Here is a 24,387-nt window from a genome sequence, read left to right on the forward strand (position 1 = left end):
AAAAGCGTTTGACTCTTTGAGAAGCGAGAACAACCTTATGTTTTCTAGTCTAATTTACTATGTTTTATTTATAAGGTAATTTACTATGTTGAACTTGTGAAATGCAGTCCGTGCCAAAAAAAATATCACTACAATTATTGCTTGAAAAGCCTCTTAAGTATGATAACGCCTGTATAAATCGTAGCCAGGAACTTAGGACGTGGTGTCCAACCATCATTGGTGCATAGAGTAAAAGTGAAACCACCGACAGATAAAGCACACTCTCACTATTAAAAATAAAAATAAAGTCCGTAGGTTAATGGGGGCGTCCACTACTACAGGAATCAATTTGCGCAGCGTGGCCAAAATGAGCTCCGTGGCGGGCACCTCTTTTGCCCGCCACGGTTAACCGGTGGCCGGCCAGCGAGGCCGGCCACCGAGGCGCCCGCTGCGGGAAAATGGTTTACGGCGGCGGGCCACCTTATTTGCCCGCCGCAGGAAATCGTTATTTACCGCGGCGGGCAGTATGAATCATCCGCCACGGTTAATACGATGTACCGTAGCGGGCTCTTTAAACTGCCCGCCGCGGTAAAGAGTTCATTTCCTGCGGCGGGCGCTTTATATTGCCCGCCGCGGTAAAGCCTGTACAAATAATCACCGCCGCCCCTTCGTCTTCTCCATGGGTCTTCCTCTCTCTCAAACTCATGGGGGAGGTTTTGCCCTAAAATTTGAAGAAACATTTCCCACGGCGGGCTGTTACGTTGCCCGCCGCGGTTAATCGCAACCTATATAAGCCGTCCCCACCCTCAAAATTCTAAGTCTTTCGCGCGGTTCAGTTTGACCCCGAAGGGCTGCCAAAATCTCACGCCGCCGCCGCCATCTCCACCGCCGATTGAGCTCCTCCGCGCACCGCCCCCCGCCCCTGTTCTCCTCCCCGTGCTCGGTCCGCGCCCCTGTCCTCCTCTCCCTTGCCCGCGCCCCACCCCCGTGCTCCTCCGGCGCCCCGTCACCGGAACCCTAGCGCCGGCCACTGAGAAGTCTCGCGTCGCCGCCGAGCTCCAAAACGCTGGGCCCCGTCCCCGGAACCGTTGCTCCGGCCACCGAGCTCCTCCGCGCTAGGCCCCGTCCCCGGAACCCTAGCGCCGGCCGCCGACACCGAGGGCCGCCGTCGCCCCCGCTGACCTTGGTCGACCACACCGACGCATTTTGACCAAGGTGAGAATATAAAACAGAACAAAAAAAATTTGGAGGTGCTCAGAAATGTGTTTCTTCCAAAATACTCCATATATATTGTGTAATGCCACTGCCATCTAGTTGTTGCAGTTATGATTGATACCGGTAAATCATTTCTATTCCCTTGTAAAAGATACTAGAACTGTCATTTTATTTTTTTTCCAATTTACTTCTTATTTACTGAATAATGATTAAAAAGTGGATTCAGTCTAGCAAAAGATATTCATGGATAAAAGTGTTCTTGGTGGACTAATATAGGTCTACGCCTGCTTCATCTGTGCAGTTTTAACCAAATGGATGTCTGATCAATTTTATTAGATGGAGCACTTAGATTTTGTAGTCTAAACAACCTTACACTGGTACTATAGTTAGATTTAGGAGGACTAATATAGTTAGATTTCTCAGTAACCTGTCCCATAGATATCTGTCCTATATCTAATGAATTTACATGGAAAGAGGACATATGGATGGAGGTCTGTAGGATATAATATGACTGAGTTCTAATCTTTTTGCCTATGATCTTTGTGGTTAACCCTAAGGAATCTGCTGCAAACAATACCAAAAAAAACCCAGGCATCGCGGATTCTGATTAAATGCTTCTGTTTGAGGTTTCAGTTTTTCCCTCATTCTCTCTTGATATTGATTTAGGAATTGGCTACACAAGTACATGATCTTTAGCCTCTTCTAAAGTGAAGCATTTCTGAGTTTAGTTCAACCCTGTATGCAATGTTTTCTGATTGCTGCGCCTCTGCGTGCAATGTCAAATGGCTGGTTACTAGCTATGCCGATTTTGCCGAGTACATTACCTGATAGTGTATTTTATCACAAGGATGATATTTTTCTTAGTGCAATTTTTGATAATAGATAATCCTGGTATGGAAGAAACGGAAGTATCTTTTCTCAATAGTTCATCAGGTAATTTTGTGCTTTTTTGAGTCCTGTTAAGCCCTGCCTCCAGTATGACCTAAGCAGCAGGCCTTTGAAGATTGCCTCAGAGTGTAAGTGACTGAACTGTCTTCTCATATGCGTTCTAATGCCCTGCCTAATACTAGTACATTTCGTATAGCGCTTATAAGGAGTATGTGAAGGATCCTGAATGCTATGATCTAAGAACAGAGAATTTTAAGGCTAAGCATAAGAACCGCATCAAAATCAGACGCAACTTTCCAGTAAGTATTTGAAAGGTTTAATTGTGCTTTCTGTTCATAAGCGTTCTAATGCCTGTATTCTAATGCTTGTGTATCGATCATGCAGTGTGCCAAACAACCGGTAGGATCACAAACCTGTGGCTTCTACGTCTGTGAGTACCTGAGGGAGTGCAAGCAGTACAGCAGCAGTTGGAGGGTGCTCAAGAATGGATTGAACTGGTGGAGAGACGTGCAGAGCACCCAACACTCCTTCAAGCAGACAAAGGCGGACATATGTAAGTTTGTCTTAGACAAATGCGTGCTTGAAGGGAGCATGTTCTTCAATGAGAACAGCCAGCTAGCGATTTTACCGGAGTACGAGAGACTGAGGAAATGACCCACGATGATGCGTCCGCAGGATTACTCCTTAGGGCATGTATAACGACTTTAATATGTAAATATAATGAATTAACGATGACAAGAATGACTAAGTGAATGTATATATATGTATATTATCTCATGTGTAATGCATGCATACTTTTTAAGTTTAATCTGTGAAATCTGGATGTGATTTAAATTTGAATTTGAATTTGAATTTATATGCCTGCTGTATTTTTTTTAATTCAGGAAATAATTTATCGAGGTGGGCAAATAATAATGCCCGCCACGGCTAACGAACATAACCGCGGCGGGCCACGAAAGGTGTCCGCCACGGTAAAATAATTTACCGCGGCGGGCGGTGCAACGTGACCGCCGTGGTAAAAGTATATTTACCCGGCGGGCACGTTACACTGCCCGCCGCGGTAAATCGGTTAACCGCAACGGGCAAAGCCGCCCGCCGCAGTTAAGCCATGATTTACCGTGGCCTCTAGGCCGCGGCGGACGGCTTTGTCCGCCGCGGAAAATAAAAAACGCCCGCCTCCAGTAAAGTTTGTGTAGTAGTGGTCCACTCACAGAAAGCATTTGTAGAAACGGCTGGTAAGCCTTTGTAGGGGCGGTTTAGCCAGCCGCCCCTACCGAACCGTCTCTACAAATCATGCATTTGTAGGGGCGGTTCCCAGGCTGCCCCTACAAATACATGTTTGTAGGGGCAGTTCAATTTAGAACCGCCCCTACAGTACCTTTTTCCACAAAAAAAATTCAAATTTACAATTCAAAATCGCGTCGTCGAACGTCCCGCGACCAATGTTCTAAACCGTATTCGCGTTGCCGAACGCCCCACGACCACGACTACAAGCACAAGAGTATTATATAAACTACAATTTCAAGTCCAATTCACAAGAATATATAATTCATCATTAAATATACAAATTCCATACATATTGTTATCAACGTCCTAGAGCTAGCCTTTCAGTCTCATGAAGGTGTTGGTACTGAGGATTTGTACCTAACTCAGACTCTCGGTCATGGTAGGTGCATTTGACGTGTACAATCTGGTCCAATATAAAGTTGCAAAGGTCGCCGACAAGCTCTAAGAGTTGGTTATCCTTGTATGGGTCTCTTTTCATTTCTTTCTCTTCTCTCCACTTCAAGAGAACAAGTTTCGGTTTAGTATTTCATACCATGTACGAAGTTTTTAAACTACGGGTGAAGAGATTCAAACTTACCCTTAAGGGATGTCTCCTGTAGGCACTGGTGTTACTTATCATAGAACATATATAGTATCTACAATGTACACTCCCAGGCTTCTGCTTGGGGCACTGTGTGTTTTGCATATAAAAATATTAAGTAATGCTTTTGACAGCCATGTAACGGAGTACTGAAGAAGTAAGTTACACTTACCGCACATAGTGTTTTTATAGCTAGCTTTTCCTTCCTTGCTGGCTCATGCCTTCTGTGATGATTAGTGACATAGAACCTAAATGCCCTGTTTGAATTATTTTAGCAAATACAACTTGTTAGTATCCAAAAGTGAATGTTACAAGTATGTATATAAACATATAAGCTAATGAGGATTGTCGATATATATACGTCTTGAGAATCGATATGAAGTCTTTGTATGTCACCGGGTCTCTATCTATTGAATCAAAGACCCATGCCATGCTCCTCCCGACATCGACGGCTATACAAATCTAGTGGTTGCTGCATGGATTTAATTATAGAACTAGATAAGCTCTTTTTGCATCGAATAAAATATATTGAACAAAGCTTTAAGTATAGAGTTGAACTTACTCGAAGTTGTATGGTAGCCATATAGTAGAGTGTTGTTGGAGATTTTTGAAAGCCAGTGCAATGTATGCCGCAACCTTCTTAAGGGACTCTTCCCTTAGTTTCGACGTACGGATGTGCTCTTTCTTCTGAAGAGTCTTTGCAGCAGCTAGCTCTTTGGCATCCAGGTACACCCATATAGTACCGTCCAAGCAAACAAGCATCCCGTCTTCCCTTTGATCTGTCCAGACAAAGCAAACAGCGCGGGGTAATAATTGTTAGTAACAAATATTATTGCTCTACATATAAAGTTCTCCTTTCAGAACGCATCATACATCTGCTCCCCATGCCTTCATAGCCTCTCCATTTCTTGCATCAAAGGCTCGAGGAACACGTCTATATCAATGTCTGGTTGTTTAGGGCTAGAAATAAGAATAGTGAGGAGAAGGTACTTTCTCTTCTAACATAACCATGTTGGGATGTTGTATATGGTCAAGATCGCTGGCCATGTGCTATGGTCGCTCATCCTCTCATTGAAGGAATTCATTCCATCGATGCTCAAGCCAAACCGTACATTCCTTAGGTCATCGCTGAATTCTTTGTGCTTCTCATCAAACCTTTGCCACTGACTACAATCAGCCGAGTGTGCAATCTTATCATCATCCACCTTGCGCTCATCATCCCACCATGTCATGAGTGCGGCTTCTTTAGGGTTTAGGAAGATATGTCTCAAGCGGTCGGTCACTGGTAGGTACCACGTTACCAATGCAGGAATTCTTCTCTGCTTTACATCGTTGCCTAAGGGAGTGTCCTCTGGGGGCTGAGATTTTTGTACCACCTTTTTTGTACTCTTCTTATTCCTCTTTTTCCCCATGGAGGCTTCGTCCCCACCGTAAAGGTCATTGTTCTTGTACCGGCTAGCCCCACACCGGGTATATTTATCTAGTGACTTGAACGTTTCGCCATGAAAAAGTATACAGTGGTTGGGGCATGCATGGATTTTTTCAACCCCCATTGTCAATGGACTTATGACCTTCTTCGCTTGGTATGTGTTGGCGGGAACTAAGTTTGGTTGTGGTAGCACCCATGATAGGAGATGCAATAGATCATTGAAACTACAGTCTGACCAGCCGTACTTAGCCTTCAGGATGAGCAGCTCAAGCATAAAACGTAGAATGTCCAATGTATTGGACAGCCCTTTTCAACACCATACATAGTCTCCTTCGATGCTTTTGTCATCATTTCCAAATTTTCTAAACCTTTCGGGTTATTTAGTAAAATCTCTGGTCTAAGGGCTCGAATCATGTCCTCCAAATCATCTTCATCCCCGACACGTGCTCCACCATCATTATTGGCACCACCTTTGTCGTTACCATCCCAACCACCAGCATCACCACCTTGTTCATTGCAAAACTCGAAATCCATTCGTGTATCAAGCTCTGCTGAATATTAGGACAGGGATTCTATGGTTTCGTCGTCGTATTCCTCCTTATCCTCGTCGTTAACAATAACAGTTTCACCATGATGAATCCACACTGTGTAGTCCTCAACAAATCCTCGCATAATCAAATGTGATATGATGATAGTCACATTTGTCCATGCCATACGGTTCTTGCAATCTTTATAGGGACAAATAATTGTATCCTTATTCTCTTTCAATATCGTTGCATGCTTCTTTGCGGCTTCAATAAATTTATCTATCTCTTCACGGAAACCTGCTTTGAACCTTAACAAACCATACATCCAAGAGTTCCTGTGCTCCATCTTTTACAACAACAACAAAACAAATATTAAAGGACTACTTATTCAGATATATATAAAAATGAATTAAATTAATAATTACTTGAGAATAATTGTATATACTTAATATATATATGAATATAAATCTAATATAATTACATGAAGCATACAAACACACCATGGTAGAGAAAAATTAATTAATGGCACATTTATCTATAATTAATTAAAATACATATTTATTGATTACAATAAACAATTTCAAAGACAACAATTAGCAACAATTATACTTCACCCAATATCTTTCATACAAACCTTAGTCCAATTTTATCAAACATAAATTTACAAAAACGAAATTAATAAAAAAACAAACCCTAGATCTAGATCTACATGCATATGAAACATGCATAAAACTAACTAATTATTCACTAAAATCAAGAAACATGGACCAAATAAGGGTATGATCTTGTTCCCCTCCCTAATTTACCCTAGTACATTTAAAACTTGGGTCTCATTTGCTTCATAAGTAGCTCAAGCACCATAGAAGAGAGAGAAAAACAAAACTTTAGTTACTCACTAACCAACCATTAAAACTACAAAAAAAAAGTATAGAATAGTATTTTCTTATCTTCTACAACCTCTCCATCAAAGGATTTGAGATCAAAACCTTCCCCACTTAGTAGAGCAATTTTTTGGAGGTGCCCAAGGCCTTCCCACCTTTTTTTCACGGGTTGAAGTGAGTGACCCGAGGAGGAAGAAGGTGCTGCAGCTGTTTTATATGTGGGTCATTTATAGGAACGGCTGGTGATTGAGCCGCCCCTATAAATCAGAGCTAATTATACGGGGCCATTTGTAGAGACGGCTTAATCACCAGCCGCCCCTACAAATAGCAACGCCGGAGGCAGCTGGTGAGTGAGTCGCCCCTACAAATCAGACCTATTTGTAGGAGCGGCTCGTATCACCAGCCGCCCCTGCTGTTCTATTTATAGAGGCGGCTGGTGTCTTGACACCCGAACACAACACTATAGGAGCGGCTCTATCACCAATCGTCCCTACGAAAAAAATTCCACCTATTGCTAAAAATTATTTTTTACGTAGTGACTGTCCTGTATAAAGTTCGTATGTAAACAGCTTCATCACATATTGACATGCGTTGCTTTTCGTGCTTGTTTCGGCACACTAGAGTGGAGTGTACCTGTCCAAATTGAGGCTGAAGGTCGATGGGAGCCTGCTCCGACACGTAGCAGCTAGCTAGAAGCCTAATAATGAAAGTTTTAGAGGCCTAGGTACAGATTTCTGCTGCTAGGTATGATGCAGCTAACTAGTAATGTATTCTTAGGCCATGTTTGGTTATTTAGGCACCTCCTAAAATTTCTGTCACATCGAATATTTGGACATATGCATGGAGTATTAAATATAGACTAATTATGAAGCTAACTGCACAACTTGTGGCTAATTTGCGAGACGAATCTTTTAAGCCTAATTAGTCCATGATTTGACAACATGGTGCTACAGTAATATATATGCTAATGCTAGATTAATTAGGCTTAAAAAATCAATCTCGCAAATTAGCCTCCATCTATGTAATTGATTTTGTAATTAATCCATATTTAATGCTCTTTATTAGTATCTAAACATTCGATGTGATATAAATTTTAGGATCGACTAAAGAACCAAACACCCCCTTAATATTCTCCATATATGCCAAATTTCACATATACTCTAAATTAAGGTTCACTTGATGTTCTCAAAAAAGATAATGATGTAGATTTGTTAACTTGACCTACATCACAAGTCAAAACTTAAAAACTGAAGTCCCAACAAAGGGCTCCATAGCTAGAAACATTACTAAATTGTTTAATGTGATGTAGATGAATAGCAATCCACAACGCACTAGAAGATAATAACAAAAAGAATTGTAGAATTAAATATGGATCTTGACCTCCTAAACCACAACCCAGGGTTACAAGTTAGAGAAAAAGAGGTGGACCAGTTAACAAAACATCTAGACGAGTATTCTAAAAACTAGATATCTGAAACATCCTCAATTTTCCGCGAAGGGAAAATCCACAGAATGAATTATAATATGATGAAATCATTAGTTGATTCCATCATATTATCATATATCAGTCGATATCACAGTCATACATCGTAAGATTACAAGAATACAAGATATTACATCACTGGGGAACACACCTATTACCGAGTTAATCTAGCGGAAGACTATCGAGTGAAGGCTCCTCCTTCACGAGCATCATCAGAGTTGGCGTAGTGCAGCGTAGATTCCATCTCCGAACCAAACTTGAGCGTAGGCACGAGACCTCCTAATCCTTCTAAAGTCAGCATCTCTGAGGAGCAGGAAATCTACACACCGCCAGATGTGTGCAGGCCATGGTCAGCACCGATAAGCTTTAGTGAAAAAGATAAACAAGGGATCTGGCGATCCTAATATTTGGCTGTGGTTTGCATCCTTAGCGCATGAGAAGTAAATAACATTAGTAATGTAATAATATCCAATTTTTAACACATTCACCACCACACCATCCATATCCATCCACCAACCATCCATCCCAAGCCATCTCCACATCACCTCACCACATCTCATCTCACACACTCAGGTCGATAGGCCAACTCCCTCTTGGCCTTGTCTCAATGGCCCGCAGCCCCCAAGGCTCACGACCGGAAAATACCCCAACCCTGGAGGGAGGAAAGAAGGACTCATCTCCTATCTAGTTTAAGCGAAACCCAGGAAAGGTCCATAGCCGACAAGTCGGCATATGTATCGATCGATCAACCAAACACTCTGCAGAGGTTTTACATACCCACAAGATAGCCATCCTTGATGGTGCCCTGTCTAGGCAGATTCCGGCCGCTTGCTAGCCTAGAACGATGCCACCCTACCTCTCAGCCCTAGAACATCCCAAGTCTAGTTTGGGATGGCTGATACTGTGAGTCGTAGACAGAGCCGGGGCCCTCCGGATGTCAAGAGCTAGGTCCACAATACCTCCTAAAGTCTCGGAAGGGTGTGGGGGAAACTGCACGTCCCGTACCTCCTTGCACACGTTCGCCTAGCAGTAGTGGCATTGTTCTACCAAGTAGTCCGACCATCCCGCACCATATAGGGCAAGTGGGATGTAAAGGATTCCTGGTGAGTCTGAGTACTAGTAAGTCCTTAGGGATTGACCAAGCCAGAATGTCTTCATCAGGGTTTCTATTTTACGTGCCACCACAACACCTCTACCCCGGGCTCCACCTCACCGAGGTTCACACCCAAGGCCACCTCCAATTACCATTTACCCGCCACATGTATCCCATATCCAAGTGCCCAGGTAGCACCACATGGCAAGACTCGCCCCAGGCTCGTCGTTATTCCAGCTTGGTCGACACAACCCTCACTCTCCACGCACCCAAGGCACACACGCAGCACGCCCATACACCACCGAGTCTGGCTTCCCAAGCCAAACCATTCCTAGGGGTTCACCACCAGCATCACATCCCCGATATAATGCGAAGTGGAGTTAATAATAAGTATAGTGATGTAATATGCAAGCAAGCAGGCAAGTCAGCATGTATAAGTGAGCGAATGCGCAAAGCAGGGTGACGTGGTAGAGTGGGTTGCATCAGAGTGATAATGGCTCAGGTAGTAGCATGCATCAATATACTAGCAAATGATTAAATATAAAGCGCTAGCAGTTCTAGATATTATGCAATGTCTAATAGGTTTCTCTAAAAGAGGGTGCTGCCATGACACCTGCGATGTAGAGGTAGTAGTGGTATAATTCTCCATTTGTTGGTGTTCCATTAGCAGGTCATCTCCTCCTGAGTCGACTCCAGTCCACAGTCTTTGTCGTCGTTCCTGTTCTCTTGATCCAATCGCTAGCTACTCCGTGAAGCGACACGCAAAGCTAGAGAACACACAACACTCGAAAAGACGACAAGACGCAGGAAGATCCAATAACACCAACGGCACACTAAAAGATTCATAGCTTAGCCCTCCCGGTGGTTGTCCGATTTCCTTGGGCCAAGAAACACAAGTGATGGTTTGCTTATGCACAAGCTTATGCCATGGCCAAGCCAGTACGACTTTACTATAAATGGTGTAAGCCAGAGCTCATTCATAGCAAACATCATGGCTCGCTGTCTTTCTTTCCGAGCGTCATGGAGATGACGAGAATCAGAAGATAGGCCCAACGAAGGAAGAACGACGGGGTTCAGCTCTTATAGCCTTATCCCGCAAGTCATCGAATAACACTATTGTGACTTGGCTCCAATGTACTTTGGCTCACCTGCTATGGTAGGAAGCGGTAGCGCAAAGAGGTTGGACAGTGACGGGTCCTCTCGATCCATACGACACATCAACATCGGGAGCCGAGGAGACAGTCGTTCAACACGGCAAAAGCAGCAGGGTTAGCTAGGCACGTCCATGTTATGTTCCCAGGCACATCTTCGGGGAAGATGGTTTTAGACGGTCGATCGGGTCAACACGCACGGGTCTGAGGTACGACATAGACCATAGCTTCGCTAACAAAGGGAATAGTCTGGTCTTTGATCCAATCATCACGGGCAAGATGGGATCGAACAAAGCGGGCTATTAGGGCAATAAGAGTAAGAACAACCAAGAGCAAGGTCCACTTCTTCTAATGCACATGCTACGACAAAGACGGGGCATTGAAAGGAGCGACACTCAAGAACATCAAGTGCGTAAGCCACTCATAGGGTACCTGACCTGGGTGCACTGGCACTAAGATATCTCTCGGATTCGAAGCGGTGCGGTTGTCACCGCGAGAATCAGAGAAACGTGATGGTCAAACGGGGTACAAGCATACAAGGGCTTGAGCATGAAGAAGCAACCAAAAGCGAAAGAGAGGCGTAGCTCCATGGTTATGGTGAGGCAGACTCGCAGCCACAAGCTATATCAACACGTGTTGGCATCCATCGTTCCACGATTGTTATCTCCCAAGTCATCTCCCACAGGACTTGGTCGTTGGTGGGCTCAAGGCGTGCGGGTGATATCCGCATTGATGTTAGTATCAACATTGAATCCATCACGACCATGTTCTAGGGCCGAAGACAGGAGCTAACACTTGTGGTACTATGAAGTCATCTAAAAAGCGAGGGGTCGAGTTACACTCGGCATCACGGTCATGGCGAGACGGATCTCGCGATCGTAACGTCCGAACGTGGTACGATCCCTCAGCCGGCTCGAAGGCTCGGCACACAGGCAACAACACCAACAATCAGCGATTAGAACCAAACACGACCGAAAGACGCAACAACTCAACACGACTGCGAAGTAGCACATTCCATAGCTGGGTGATAGATGAATTCCTGTAAGACAGTCATGGACAGATAGGTCGTAAGAATAGGGCCCAACAAGGTAGATATGCGTATACGGAAAGATGCGAGATAGGGCTCTCCATGGTCTCGATAAGACATACGACTAGGGTTCATGGTCCAGAGGTTATGGCTCGCAGTAGACGGGGTCATGATATCTCCTCAACGGCACGCTCTTGCAAGGCAAGGCGTTCGGAATGTCGAAAAGACTCCACTTGTCATCGGTACGATGCTAGGGATCACATGGTTTCTCAATGGCTTACCCTCGCTTAACGAGGCTACCGGAATGTCGGGAACGGACTCAACACCACAACGGCATGGTGCTAGGTCATGTGGTGCCTACCAGGGCTTTGTCCGTAGGTTGTGCAATGTGCCTATTTCAAAAGGCCTTTAGTGCAGGTCCCGGTAGATCTCGACGGCATGTTCTCGTGACTCGAGGTAGCCAGAACAGTGGTGAAACACGGGCACAGGGTTCCACGAAACCATTAGGGCAACCAAAATGGGAATCCTACAGTCCATGATGCGGCGATCAATACCACATGGTCCAATTATGGCTTCGGGGCTCACGATGAGGTCATGGTAACTCTTCGCCGTGGCATGGCTTTAGAGAATGCTTCAATGGTAGTCGGTAACCACATCGGCGTTCTTGGAACTCCGGCGGTTTGATTTGGCTTGGGTTAGTCACGTGTGTGTGTGTGTGCTTGTGTCCAAAGGTCGGAGGTATCATGCGGTTGATGAGGTCCCTGCAGAAAAACATGGCTCGAAGGCCGGACACATGGAGGGGTCATCGGTCTTAGGCCGGCAACATGTAGGGCTTTGGGAAGGTCTGGCTTTGGTTTGCAACAGCGGCTTGAAGGCCGAGCAGGCATGGGCAAGGCGGCCTCGGCGATAAAGGTAGGAGCTTGATTCGTGTAGCTCACCGAGGGCTTGCAGACGATAGGTCGCTCGACGTGGGTTAGGCTCGTTGCCGACAGCGTAGCTACGTCATCGTAGCCGCTTGGCGAGGTTCGGTTCAAGGCTTGACATAGTTGATGTGGGGGTTGGTCATGGCGTCCGAGCATGCTACGGCCATAGGTGGCCTACCAGAGCATGTCCTGATTGGCAATGGCTTGCTGCGGCCTCCTCTGGCCAGCTACAGCCTATTGCTGGCCAACTGTGGCTTGCTGGTCATGGCCGCGGTTGGCTGTAGGTGGCTAGGGTCGACTATGGCTGGTCAGGCCAGAGCAGCGGGTGGCCGGAGGGGCGACAGAGTCGGTGAAGGGTGCTACAAGGCCTGCTGCTTCCCTACGAAGTGAAGGAACATGGCACGAACGCTAGTCTTAGGCACAAACTCCACTGCGGTGCAAGGAAAGGCGAAAGCTTGGCTTTGGGAGGCTCACCGTCATCAGAGGATGGAGGCTCAACGGCGACGTGCTACTGCAGAACAGCAAGGTCCGATGGACTGGGAGGGGCACAACGCCGGCTCAGAGGTGCTGCGTGACGACGGGGCTTGGAGTGGAGGCGCTGGTGGGCGACCATGGTGGAGGAGCAACCAGCAGGGCGCCGCTGTTGGTGCCCTCGGCTTTGTGGGTTGTCGGCGCGGGCAACTGCGCGACCATGGTAAGGAAGCAGTGGTGCGCGACGCACACGACACCATGGTAGAGGCTGGGTCCATGGTGGTGGACGCGCTTGACGTCGGAGTGGAGTGGCTCGGCGAGGCGCGCTAGTGGCGTTGCCATGTACGCAGGCTCGGGCGATGTCGTGGATGGCATCGAGGTCGGCGTTTGAGTGGCCATGGCGCTCGGCTAGGAGCGGCCACGCGGCGAGGTAGTGGAGGGCCACGGCCAGCGATGGCTGACCGGCGTGGCTGTGCAGCAGGGCAGGGCGGAGCAAGGAGGGAGAGGGATGGAGCGGCGGTGGCTATAGGGGGTCTCTGAGAGGCGCCGGCTGCTGTGGCTTTTATAGCGCGAGGGTTAGGGCTTCCAGGGGGTGCCGATGATCCTCGGCGTCCGTGCACAGGCAGGGACACATGGCGCAAATCGAGGAGCGGAGCAGGCGAGGCGTGGGTGAGGGGCACTGGCGTGCGCGTCGCGCAGCGTGCGAGCGACGGCGACGCTGGGAGCTGCCCTCGTCTAGGGTTGGCAAGGGGCGCCTGGGGGCAAGGCTGGGCCAAGGCACTAGTGGGCCGCGCGGCTGGCGAGCTGGGCCTGTGGGGTGCGAGACGGGCCGGCGGGGCAAGGAGAGGGGGGCTCGGTTGGGCTCCAGCAGCTTGCTGGGCCGGTGCAGAAAGAAGGGGAAGTGAGGGAGTGCTGGGCCGGGCCAAGGCGTGAGGGGAGAGAAGAGAGAAGGGAATAGATTTTCCAATTTATGTTTAAATGGTTTTGAATTTGGATTTGAGAAGAATTCACCACATCTTGAGAAGGATTTCCAAGGTGAAATATAAGGCGGTGTTTGAGGAATCTTTCGGAGAGATTCATATAAACTCAAGACGAAATTTCCACGAGTGTTCGGATGGGAATTTTTTAGGGGATATTCGGTAAGACTCGAAGGGGAAATTTGGGGGGAAATTCGGGGGAATCCGCATGGAGTTTGAATAGGAATTTCAAGAGAGGGGTACTGATGGTACCTGAGATGTGAGCTCCAAGAGGGGGCTCGAGATGATTTCCACTGGCGACTAGAGGAGAGGGTCTTTTCCTTTGTTCTCCTACTCCTCGGTCTTATATGTGCGTACCCGCATGTATTAACAACATGCTTACTCATCGTGGTGGTCTACTAGGGGTCTTAGGGTTTAGGGACTCTGGTCCAATGGTCATCACAAATATAAATGGCAAGTCCGGGTTCTAGTGGGGTTCGGGATTATAGAGAGAGATTCATGGAAGACTCGAAATAATCCCGCGAGGATTACAAGGAGGTTGCTATGGGTTGTGCTCTCCAACAATAATCAAGACTCAAACACAGGACAACTCGAAAACTCCGGCAATCACCTACAAACCATCTACATGTATGCAACGTCTTGTTAGCGAGTTGGACTCATGTTTGACCTAGCAATTACATGTTTCACACGTTGTAGAAAATTTTTTAAAAAGTTCGTATTTTTGGCTTTACCAAAAACCCGGTTTGTTACAATATTTGTACAAATTAAGTAACAACTAACAAACCAGATGCTAGATAGACCAATTCACATACTATAAGCTATCAAAGATACATAGAAATGAAGGAGACTGCCACTAATGTAGTACGGTGGAAGCATAAATTCCGAAATATTTCTGCTGCGATGACTTTGTGTGTTGTCTTGTTATGCAGACAGAATATTTGATGAAGTCGAGGAGAAAGTTTTTCTTCAACTAACATAGCCTAGCAAATGTCTTTGTTTTCCATGGACATCATTGCTTTTCCGGCTTTTACCTGGAACTCGGACTTTACCACAAGGAGCTTGTTGTTGCTTCTTGACTTAACTCTTTACATGAGAGAAAGAGTGGCAGAGTTGCCATAACAATGGCATGTATTGTACTTGGATCCACGTTTGTGCCCAACAGGAACACCTGTGTAAAACTTTCAACTGCTACCAACTACACCTCTGGGAAATAAGAATAGCTCGTTATCATTGTAGCATCCAGTTTAGAAGCGATTTCTTTACACAGTTGTACATAAGACTCTCAAAGAAAACCAATTATCCGGAGCATTGGCGGAGCCAAGGGGGGCATCCCCCCCCCCCCCCCCCCCCCCCCCCCACACACACACCCAACAATATATATATATATATATATATATATATATATATATATATATATATATATATATATATTGTTATATAGTAAATAGTCTATGTTTATATTAAAAGAGTATAATAAAGAAAATCTAGTTATAATGTTTATTGATATCTTTTAGACAACAAAATCACATAGAATATAATTAGAATAAAATATTTTAATTTATCTAAAGTTGTTTGCCTACCATATTAGGATATACTCTCTCTGTCCCTAAATAAATCAATTCCTAGAATCTGTGCCAGTTAAACTTTTCTAAGTTTGACTAACTTTATAGAAAAGAGTAACAACATCTATAAAAAAAATGAGCACATTATGAAAATATATTCTATGGTACATCTAATACTAGTTTGGTATCATAAATCTTGATGTTTTTTTCTACAAATTTGGTCAAAGTTTAATTTTTTTGACTTAAGACAACTCTAGGAATCTATTTATTCAGGGACAGAAGGGGTATCTATTAAATTTTTTGGTTTACTAAAATACTTATGCTTCATTATACTCCATATTTTATTGAACGTATATTTTTTTATCGGAATTGAACATGTATTTAACTAGCAATAACAATTCGGTGACCCATCCCTTTTTATTGTGAATCGTGGTCTAAATGTAGATGCTCAGGTACATGCACGTATGCACACACTCCTATAATCAAACACACATCCTACTTCATTATGAGCTCGAAATACTAAGCTATTGGATTTTAATATTCATTAGTAATCACATGTGCCCCACCATGGGTATAAGCACTTCGGAAATACTAAGCCAGTAGATTTCAATATTCATGAGTCATCATATGCTCCCCATTGTCAATAGACACGGTCGTCTACTACATGAAGGATAGCGAGCATGATTAAATTGTCAAATACTAGAATAAATCTAGAAGAATAGGAGCCTAACCATGGGACAAAAATCTAAACAAATAAGCTACACTCAATTCTTATATTTTGAAGATCTTTGACCGGTCCCTCTTATGCGTAATTCCTGTCTCGTTGTCCATGAGTTATGAATATGCGTGGGGTACGGTTCAGAGACAGCAGTGTGCATCTATCGCCTTCCAGTGCACATTTACAAAAGGCGCTTTATTTGGAAGCTCTCTAGTGATGAGCGAGGCCTATATACGCCGCAGCTTGCTTCCAACAATGCATAGCTAGCTTCGTTGCTAAGAAATGGAACCGGGTCTGGGCAGGGGCCGATGTTGGGAAATCCTTGCCGTGTTGGCTTAGCTGATATGCCATGGCTGAAAGTACTGTTGGCTGATTTATTGTGAGAAAAAAAAATATTATTTGTTGGCTGAAAAAGTACGGCTTTTCTCATTTCTACTATCATCCGCCCACTAAGATCGACAATCTGGCGGTAAGGATTGACCAAAGCTGGAACATGCACGACGACACTGAGCATGATTGATTGATTAGCCTAATCAACTAACATGATTATGTGTGGCCTCGTGGAGTGCATGCATGCACACGGGACGCGCTAAACGTGGCTTAATAAGAACACATGCATGATTGAATTTTTGTATTCGAAAGATTCTAGGGGCACGATCTTCACATGCATGCGTGTTCAAAGTCAACATACACCTGAACGTAAGGGTCGCTTTGCATCAGAATATAAGCGTGGAGCCATGAACGAAGCATCAGGTGGACTTTTGGTTCATCAGCGAAGACCTTGCCTTGTGCGTCAGAATATATATACGAAATGCAAACGGATGGCCTGGGTCAGTTTTGTCCTAACTCCGTCGTCTCATTGTCTGAAGCAAATCACCAGTTTTTCAGCCACCAGTACGTTTTATCTGCATTCCAAAGGAGGATCACACGGTGAATCTTAATATCGATCTACAGTACTCTTTTGTATATTTTCTTTTGAATTTGGCAAGATAACTGTTCAACTGAATTTTAATATCTATGTTTTTCATTTTCTTTTTGAACTTGGCAAGGTAACCGCTCACGATGTTCTACCTCGGAGTGGCACTAGTTTATTCAAATCATCGGTGTCAGTCAAGTAAAGGAAAAGCTAGAGTGGAAAATTCCAAAATAGGTTGGTCATGACAAAGTAGACATGATGATTGATCTGGAGACAAAAGATGACTCAAAAAAGCACCCCTCAACCCTCTTGAACTAAAGATGTCGATAATCCGTGGACACACGCAGAGAAGCACACGAAAACGCATTCTTTCTGGCGTGAGACGCTATAATGGTTTGGTTAGCAAAAGGGAAACCACACTTCAGATCCAGAGCCCGGATCCCCCACACAGTGACTGGGCTGAAGCTGACCCACGCCCACAGCCCACCTTCCACATCCCGCAGAATTATTAACAACTCAAAAGGCCATCGCACACTGAGAAAAAAGAAAGGCAGAGAAAGACACCCACCAAGCAGCTGGCCTGCAACTTTGCAAAGCTTTTGTCAGGATAATCCCTTTCAATAATTGTACTTAGGCTTCTGCTTATCCTGACAAAAAAAACAAATCCACATGCTTCTGAGATCTCCCGCAAATGCCTTCTGAATGGGAATCAAATTGTGCTGGTGTGAAGTTCAGTGTTAGCTCTGTAATATTTCTACGCAGGCAATTCCTCTTACAATGTTCTTGTGCACAAATTTGTGATAGAAAATGGCAAATGGTCTTGTGCACAGATTTGTGATAGAAAATGACATTTCGTAAAGAAAAACAATGTTGATCAAGCTCCTGGAAACAAGTATGACAGGGGACAGCCTAAGAAAGATATAGGGAACAAGCACGGCCGGTGAAGAGAACATTACCATTTCATTCATGTCTATGTATCATTGGAACTGCTAAGTTGAATCTGAAATTGACAGTTGGATTCAGGCAAAAGGCCTGAGCACGTGCCTGTGACATTATGCAGATACGGTCTTGGACCTAAAATAATTGGACTGCACGAAAAAAGCTATCACTGAATTTTACAACAGCGGCAGCAGGCCGATTCCGCCCATCATCACCCATGTATGGTTGCTGCAAAGTCCAGTTCTTAGGATCAATGGATGCAGGCACCTAATAAGCCGGCAGGCAATTGAAGTACCCATGATTTTTTTTCCTCAGTGCTGTCCAAGCCCTTCTGGGAAAGTGCAGAGGTTGTAGCGATACAGAATACCTAAACATGCTCCAGTTGGTCTGGTGGAACAAGTGGCTCATGCTCGTCAGCAGCATTTGACGTTCTATCCATGCCACACAACCCTGGGGACTTTATGGGCACAAGAGAGGCCTTGTTCAGGGCAGCGAAAGCCTTGTTTCCTTCACCGTTGCTCCCTAAACAAATGGCATCACCTCGTCCATGCCAGACACCACACTGGACATTGTTCATCTCCAAAGTTCTAGCCTCCTGAATTCAGAAGACATTACATGTGAGTTTACAATAGTAAAAAATAAGATAGTAATATTGGGATGCAGATGGGCTTTTGTAGATATAACCTGGCACAGCGTGCAGCAAGGACATATGAGATGGAGAACACAATCGTCAAGACTGCTCTCAGTACCCTGTAATAAGTGCAAAAAGGGTGAATAGTAAGCTTCTTCAGAATGAAGATTGGCATCTCCCTAAAAAATTTATGTTTGCAGTTCTAGAATTAAAGTACATGTACTAATATTTCTCCGGCGTTGACATCATACTTGGGTTGATAGGTATGACCTTGATTATACGTTGCCATCAATATACCTCCAAGTTTCAGTTACTTTCATTTTAGGCTTTTAGCTTTGCAAAATGGTACAGCAATTGCACAAGGACATCAAGGATGGTACAATTCTAGAAAAGATGAGCACTGAAGCAACTGCAATAATTGCTACATCTTGGCTCTTGCAGTAAACAGGAAGCTTTCTGAATACTATATCTGAAAATAGCTATCCCAAGAAATACTTGCCCGAATGTTGAATTGCTTCCTTATTCTTCTCCGGAAATAACCAGTATAGATCGCTATCAAGAGGACAGAGCCAAGTCCCACATATAAATATATATGATGCCTTGTTACAGAAAAGGCAATTAGGCTGATCAGGACAGCAGCTAACAGAATGCAGTAAACCATTCCCTGAAAGAAATTTCATCTAGGATCAGCAAGGTGAATAAGAGTAAGACATTAAAATTAACAACATAAGATGAAGCTACACTCAAATAAACTTGTAATAAAAAGGAAAACTTAAAATCAATGGCAACGAGATTGTCACAACACCACAACTATGGATGTATATAGCAGACAGAGAGGTTAGAGCCATCCAATTTAGGCGAGAATCATCAGCACCAGTGTTTTAAAGGCGTCGCCTAGGCGTCCAGGCGTACCCAGCTCGCCTTGGGAAACAGTGGCGCCTTATCGCCTAGGCGCCGCCTAGGCGTCCAGGCGTACCAAGCACTCGCCTGGACGCCTAGCCGCCTTTAAAACATGGATCAGCACCCTTAATATATATGAAAGTAGATATGTTGAAGAAGAGTATAATCTCCTTTCATCACTTTGTTAAGGATAACAAACTGACCATATAATTCAATATAGTATTGCACATAATTGATGCTAAATAATATGAGATGAGAAAACCCAACAACACGTTTGTGAAAGCACTGACTGAGCTAAAGATAAAAACAAGTTGGTCTTTCAAGGCTGACAGAGTGGTTAAAATGAGTAAAATATACTGGCAGCAATCTGTCAGTCCAACGTGCAGTCTGATTCCCTCCAACATAGAATATTTAGAATGACAGGCGCACATTTTATGCAGCACGAAATAAAAAAGACAGGCCATTCAGCTAGACCAGGTCTAAGACATGCCACAGGAATAAGGGATTATCCAAAATGCTGTTCACATCGCCAAGTCAATTCAAACGAGCTGCACATCAGCCACTACATTGTATAATAGTATAAGCACAAGGCTGAGAAAATGGTTGCTTTCCTATTGTTGTCAAAATAGCATGGAGGCGGCTTGCATTTCACGCCTTATCAAGAACACGACAATAAACATAATCACTTGCAGCTTACATATAACATACCTATACAGAATTACAGACTATACTTTTTTGGACACCAAGTAACAGCAAAAAATGGATGAAATATGCTCATTCTCTGGTGAATGGGTTATCTGTACCTGAAGGAAGCAAGATCCGAGATTGGCTCTCCGCATGTTCTTACCAAACCGATAGCATGGGCAGCTGCAAACAGTTGCAAGCAAACAACTTTAAAACGAGAAACAGCAAAGTTTAATCATAGTTGACGAAGAAAAATGTTCTATAACAAAGAAAGGTGGAATATTTTTGCAGAAACACTAGAATAGCATAAAAGCAGAGGCTACGACATCATTTTGGGGAATGTTCCCTGTTGGTAATGGTAACAATTCATTTTAAAATATGAAGATTTTGCATTGACGACTCAGCAATAGAATTGTCATAAGTCCAATTCGTCACTAAATTCTGGCGGATGCCATTTGAAGAGAAAGCTTAAAGTTTGGGCAAATAATTCTGACAAATCTCAGTGGAGGAGCTGCCTCCTCTGCATGAAAGCCTCGCCCAAATTATTACTAAGCAAAGTTGCCATTTCAAACAGTATTTCTCCATTTCTAAAACTCCGGATGAAGAACAGCCTCCTTTGTTCCCAAATCCGCAGCGAAATCAGTGCACCCGTTAGGAAAAGAGGAATCCACCTCCAATGAAACGCCCGAGCTCTGCCCCCTCAACCAACACGACAAGATCCTCTCAACCACACACCCAACCACAACCAGAACCATTACCGTTACAGCTGCATGAAACGACGGGGAAGAAGAGGTTAGTTCCACCTACCAGGACGCCTCGAGCGCGATTCGCCGGTCCTCCAGGCAATCCAGCACGACATCGCCCTCCCACATCCTCTGCACCCCTCCGCCTCCGCCGCCGCCGCAGTCGCCGGCCGCACCCGCCGGCGCCGCGGCGGCCTTCCTCCTCTCCGCCGACAGCGCGACGGACGCGCACAGCATGTCGAAGTCCAGCACGGCCGCCACCCCCGGCTCCTCCCCCTCGCTCTCGCTCTCGCCCCGCCGCTCCCCCTCCTCCGCCGCCAGGCTGCTACTAGCCCTCGCCGCCGTCGACACCTCCTCCGCCGCCGCCATTTCCTCCACCTCCTCTCTTGCTCAGGCTCCCCCTCCCACCCTTTGAAGCTTTCCGCTTAGTTGCGGGGCTCCGTATCGCGTCGGGTTTTTAACGTCTAATAAATCGCCTTCAATTACGTGCGGGAGGGAAGCGCACATTTGGATCGGTAAATCTTGGGGGGCGCTTCGACATACAAGACGCACCAGCTTCCAGGACGACCTCACCCACCGACGGGTGGGTCCATGGCGAGGACCAGGTGCGCGGTTTGTTTGCCGGGCCCATCTATCAGTTATGTATTGGAAAAACAGGTAGAAGGGACGGGGGTGCTGGTTAACGGGCGATTACCCGTGGGAACGCCGGTGGCAATAATAACGCGCGCGCGTGATTGGAGTAGTTTAGAGGTGGTTGGGACGGCCCGCCAGGCTGGTGGGCGGGCCGGTGGGGGCCATGTGTCAGCAGGAGTAGGTGGCTGCGTTCCTATCCACTGCTGCGGACACGCCTCCACGGCCCACCGCCCACGCCCCACGACGGACAGGCGGAGGCGGCAGCCGACCAGCCGCCGCTTCGGGGGCACCTGAAAACTTGCATCAGCTAAAATTCGGCCGGTTTTGGTTTCTGGGGTGACGCTATATTCGGCCGGCGCTCATGCTTTGCATTTTAGGCAAGCTGAAAAAATAAAAATTAGCAATGCCAAACTGGATGCCCATAATAGAATGTACAGCACGGAGGTCCTTTTTCAGATTTTACTTTTACTACACTTTAAATGTGATCCAAGTCCCTTTTTTTTTACCAAGCTTGTAACATCAAATCAGTTAACTAAATTTTCAATGAGATCAGATCATGCGCCTTTTGAACATGTAGATTTGATATACTTTTACTATTTTGAATCCAAGTTAGAATTTTTGACTTACGATGAATATAAAGTGACTTTATACTAATCCAGAGCGAAACTTTATTGCAAAATGATATTCCATTGGTTTTGCAATGTTTGTCTAACACATGATCAACCTAACCAAGAACATATTTTCCCAAAAAAAAAAGATTAAAGTGAAATGGTCATCTATACCTTTAATAGATACCGCCACTTCTCTTGTTCTCTCTCTTCTCTTATTTCAAATCATTTAATCAGGGACAGAGTGGAAACATCAATAGCTACACTCTTGATATTGTCAATGGGCATACATTGTGGAATATATTTTCCTGATGTCATGCACAAAAATTAGTAGAATAGAGGGACTAGCATTTTTTAATAGCCTGATTAACTTAGTGCCTGCATTTTGAGTGGCAAGATGTGTAGCTACAAGTACCCGTAGCAATGGTTAAAAACAATCAAGCAGTCACGGTGCTGTTGCTCGTGTTTTCTTTTAACTCGTGACGTTGTTTGCTTTCACACGGTAATGGTGGGCAAGTGAGTTATATAATACACGAAGCAAGGGATGTCGTGCTTCCCCAAGGAAGTGCGGGCGGAAAGGGACGGCAATCCCACCCGTGCACCGTGCACCGTGCACCGTCCGTGGTGCTGCCTCTGCCTGTGTGCATTATTGCCATCCGTTGCGGGGTTTCCTTTCAATAATAATCTTACGCGTACACATGCGTCACGCATCACAGGGGCCGTTCAAGCAAATCATTTGCAGCCTGCAAGCACAAATATAAAGTAGTGTAAACCCCCACTAACACGCATTAACAATAGTCTGCTATGTGATGCCACGACTATCCACGTCACCCTAACTCTTTAGATACACACAAACTCTAGTCTAGTCATAGAACTAATAACTTGTGCTAAGCATTGTAGCCCATGTACAATACGAGAAGATATAATATAATAGTATCTAAATAATAATACATTTTTGCTCGTATGGATAATGTTGCTTTTGAGTATTGTCTATATTAATGAAAATTTTAATGCACCTCTCATTCGAGTCATTTCTTGATTCCATACATATCACTGCTCTCCTCGTCTACATATCACTATTAATGTCCACATGTTTCTAATCTAAATTCAACATGCGATCATGTTTCCAATCTAACTCCAACATAAGACCATAGTTTGACCAACACGTTTAACCAAGATACAACGTCTATTTCCAAGACGTATTAGAACACATAGCACGATTGTTACATAATTCTTAGAGCTAGTCTTCACTCAAAGTGCTAGTTAGTCTTGAGCATTTTTAGGCTAAAACCAGACCAGAAAAGGCCCAAAAGTGCTTTCAATCAGGGATAGACCCTCATAAGATATGGACCAAAATCCTTAGGGCCCATTCGGTCTAGAAGAAGTGGGCAGGTCAAGTCGAGTGAGATCAGGTGGGCTGAGATTTGATCTGGCTCAAATAGTCCTCTCAATCCCTTTCGACAATTCACTACCACCAACCGTGCCATCGTTGAACTGTTCGGACCAGCGGACCAGCCCATAAATTTGACCAACGATCCCAATTCCCAGCAACCCCAACCCCAAGTCCCCTCTCTCCCGCCAGCTGTGACATGGCCTCGCCGGCGCTGCTCACCGACGACCTCCTATCGGACATCTTCCTCCGTCTCCCGGAGCCGCCCGACCTCGTTCGCACCGCAGCCGCCTGCGTCCCCTTTCGCCACCTCGTCGCCAACAGCGCGTTCCTCCGCCAGTTCCGCTTGCTCCACCCCACGTCGCTCCTCGGCTTCCTCGACCACAACGGCTTCCACCTGGTACTCCCGCCCCACGCATCCGCCCTCGTGGCACGGGCCGTCTCGCTCGCCTGGGTCTTGCGCGACGGCCACGACGGCCATGTCCTCCTCGACATACTTGTGTGATTTTCTTGTCCAAATTTTTTGATCCTTCTCCTTTCTTCAATGTTGCTCCCTCTTTGTCCATGTCCAACTTCTACCTCTCCCCATGATGCAATTACATATCATATCTTTGTTCCAACTTCTCTCCCTTTGTCATAAATTTCCATAAAAGATTTGCTTCTTATTGTTACAAAGGATTGCATTGGGGAAGATGGTTGACACTTGAATCTTGCATTTTTTATGGACACTTCTAAATATATTGGAATGACAC

General features: G+C 45.2%; 1 protein-coding gene across 1 annotated transcript; it reads right to left on the minus strand.

Annotated features, from left to right (window-relative positions):
* Positions 1 to 18,046: 18,046 nt before the first annotated feature.
* LOC136550267 (uncharacterized) lies at positions 18,047 to 21,495 on the minus strand. Its single transcript, XM_066541778.1, has 5 exons — positions 21,069 to 21,495; positions 20,381 to 20,444; positions 19,177 to 19,341; positions 18,731 to 18,796; positions 18,047 to 18,641 (listed from the first exon to the last, which is right to left on the minus strand). Exons 1-5 carry the CDS (start codon positions 21,371 to 21,373, stop codon positions 18,414 to 18,416), a joined length of 828 nt encoding a protein of 275 aa, XP_066397875.1. The 5' UTR covers positions 21,374 to 21,495; the 3' UTR covers positions 18,047 to 18,413.
* Positions 21,496 to 24,387: the final 2,892 nt, after the last annotated feature.

The sequence above is a fragment of the Miscanthus floridulus genome, chromosome 4 (genome assembly GCF_019320115.1).
Source record: "Miscanthus floridulus cultivar M001 chromosome 4, ASM1932011v1, whole genome shotgun sequence".
In the NCBI taxonomy this organism is placed as follows: Eukaryota; Viridiplantae; Streptophyta; class Magnoliopsida; order Poales; family Poaceae; genus Miscanthus; species Miscanthus floridulus.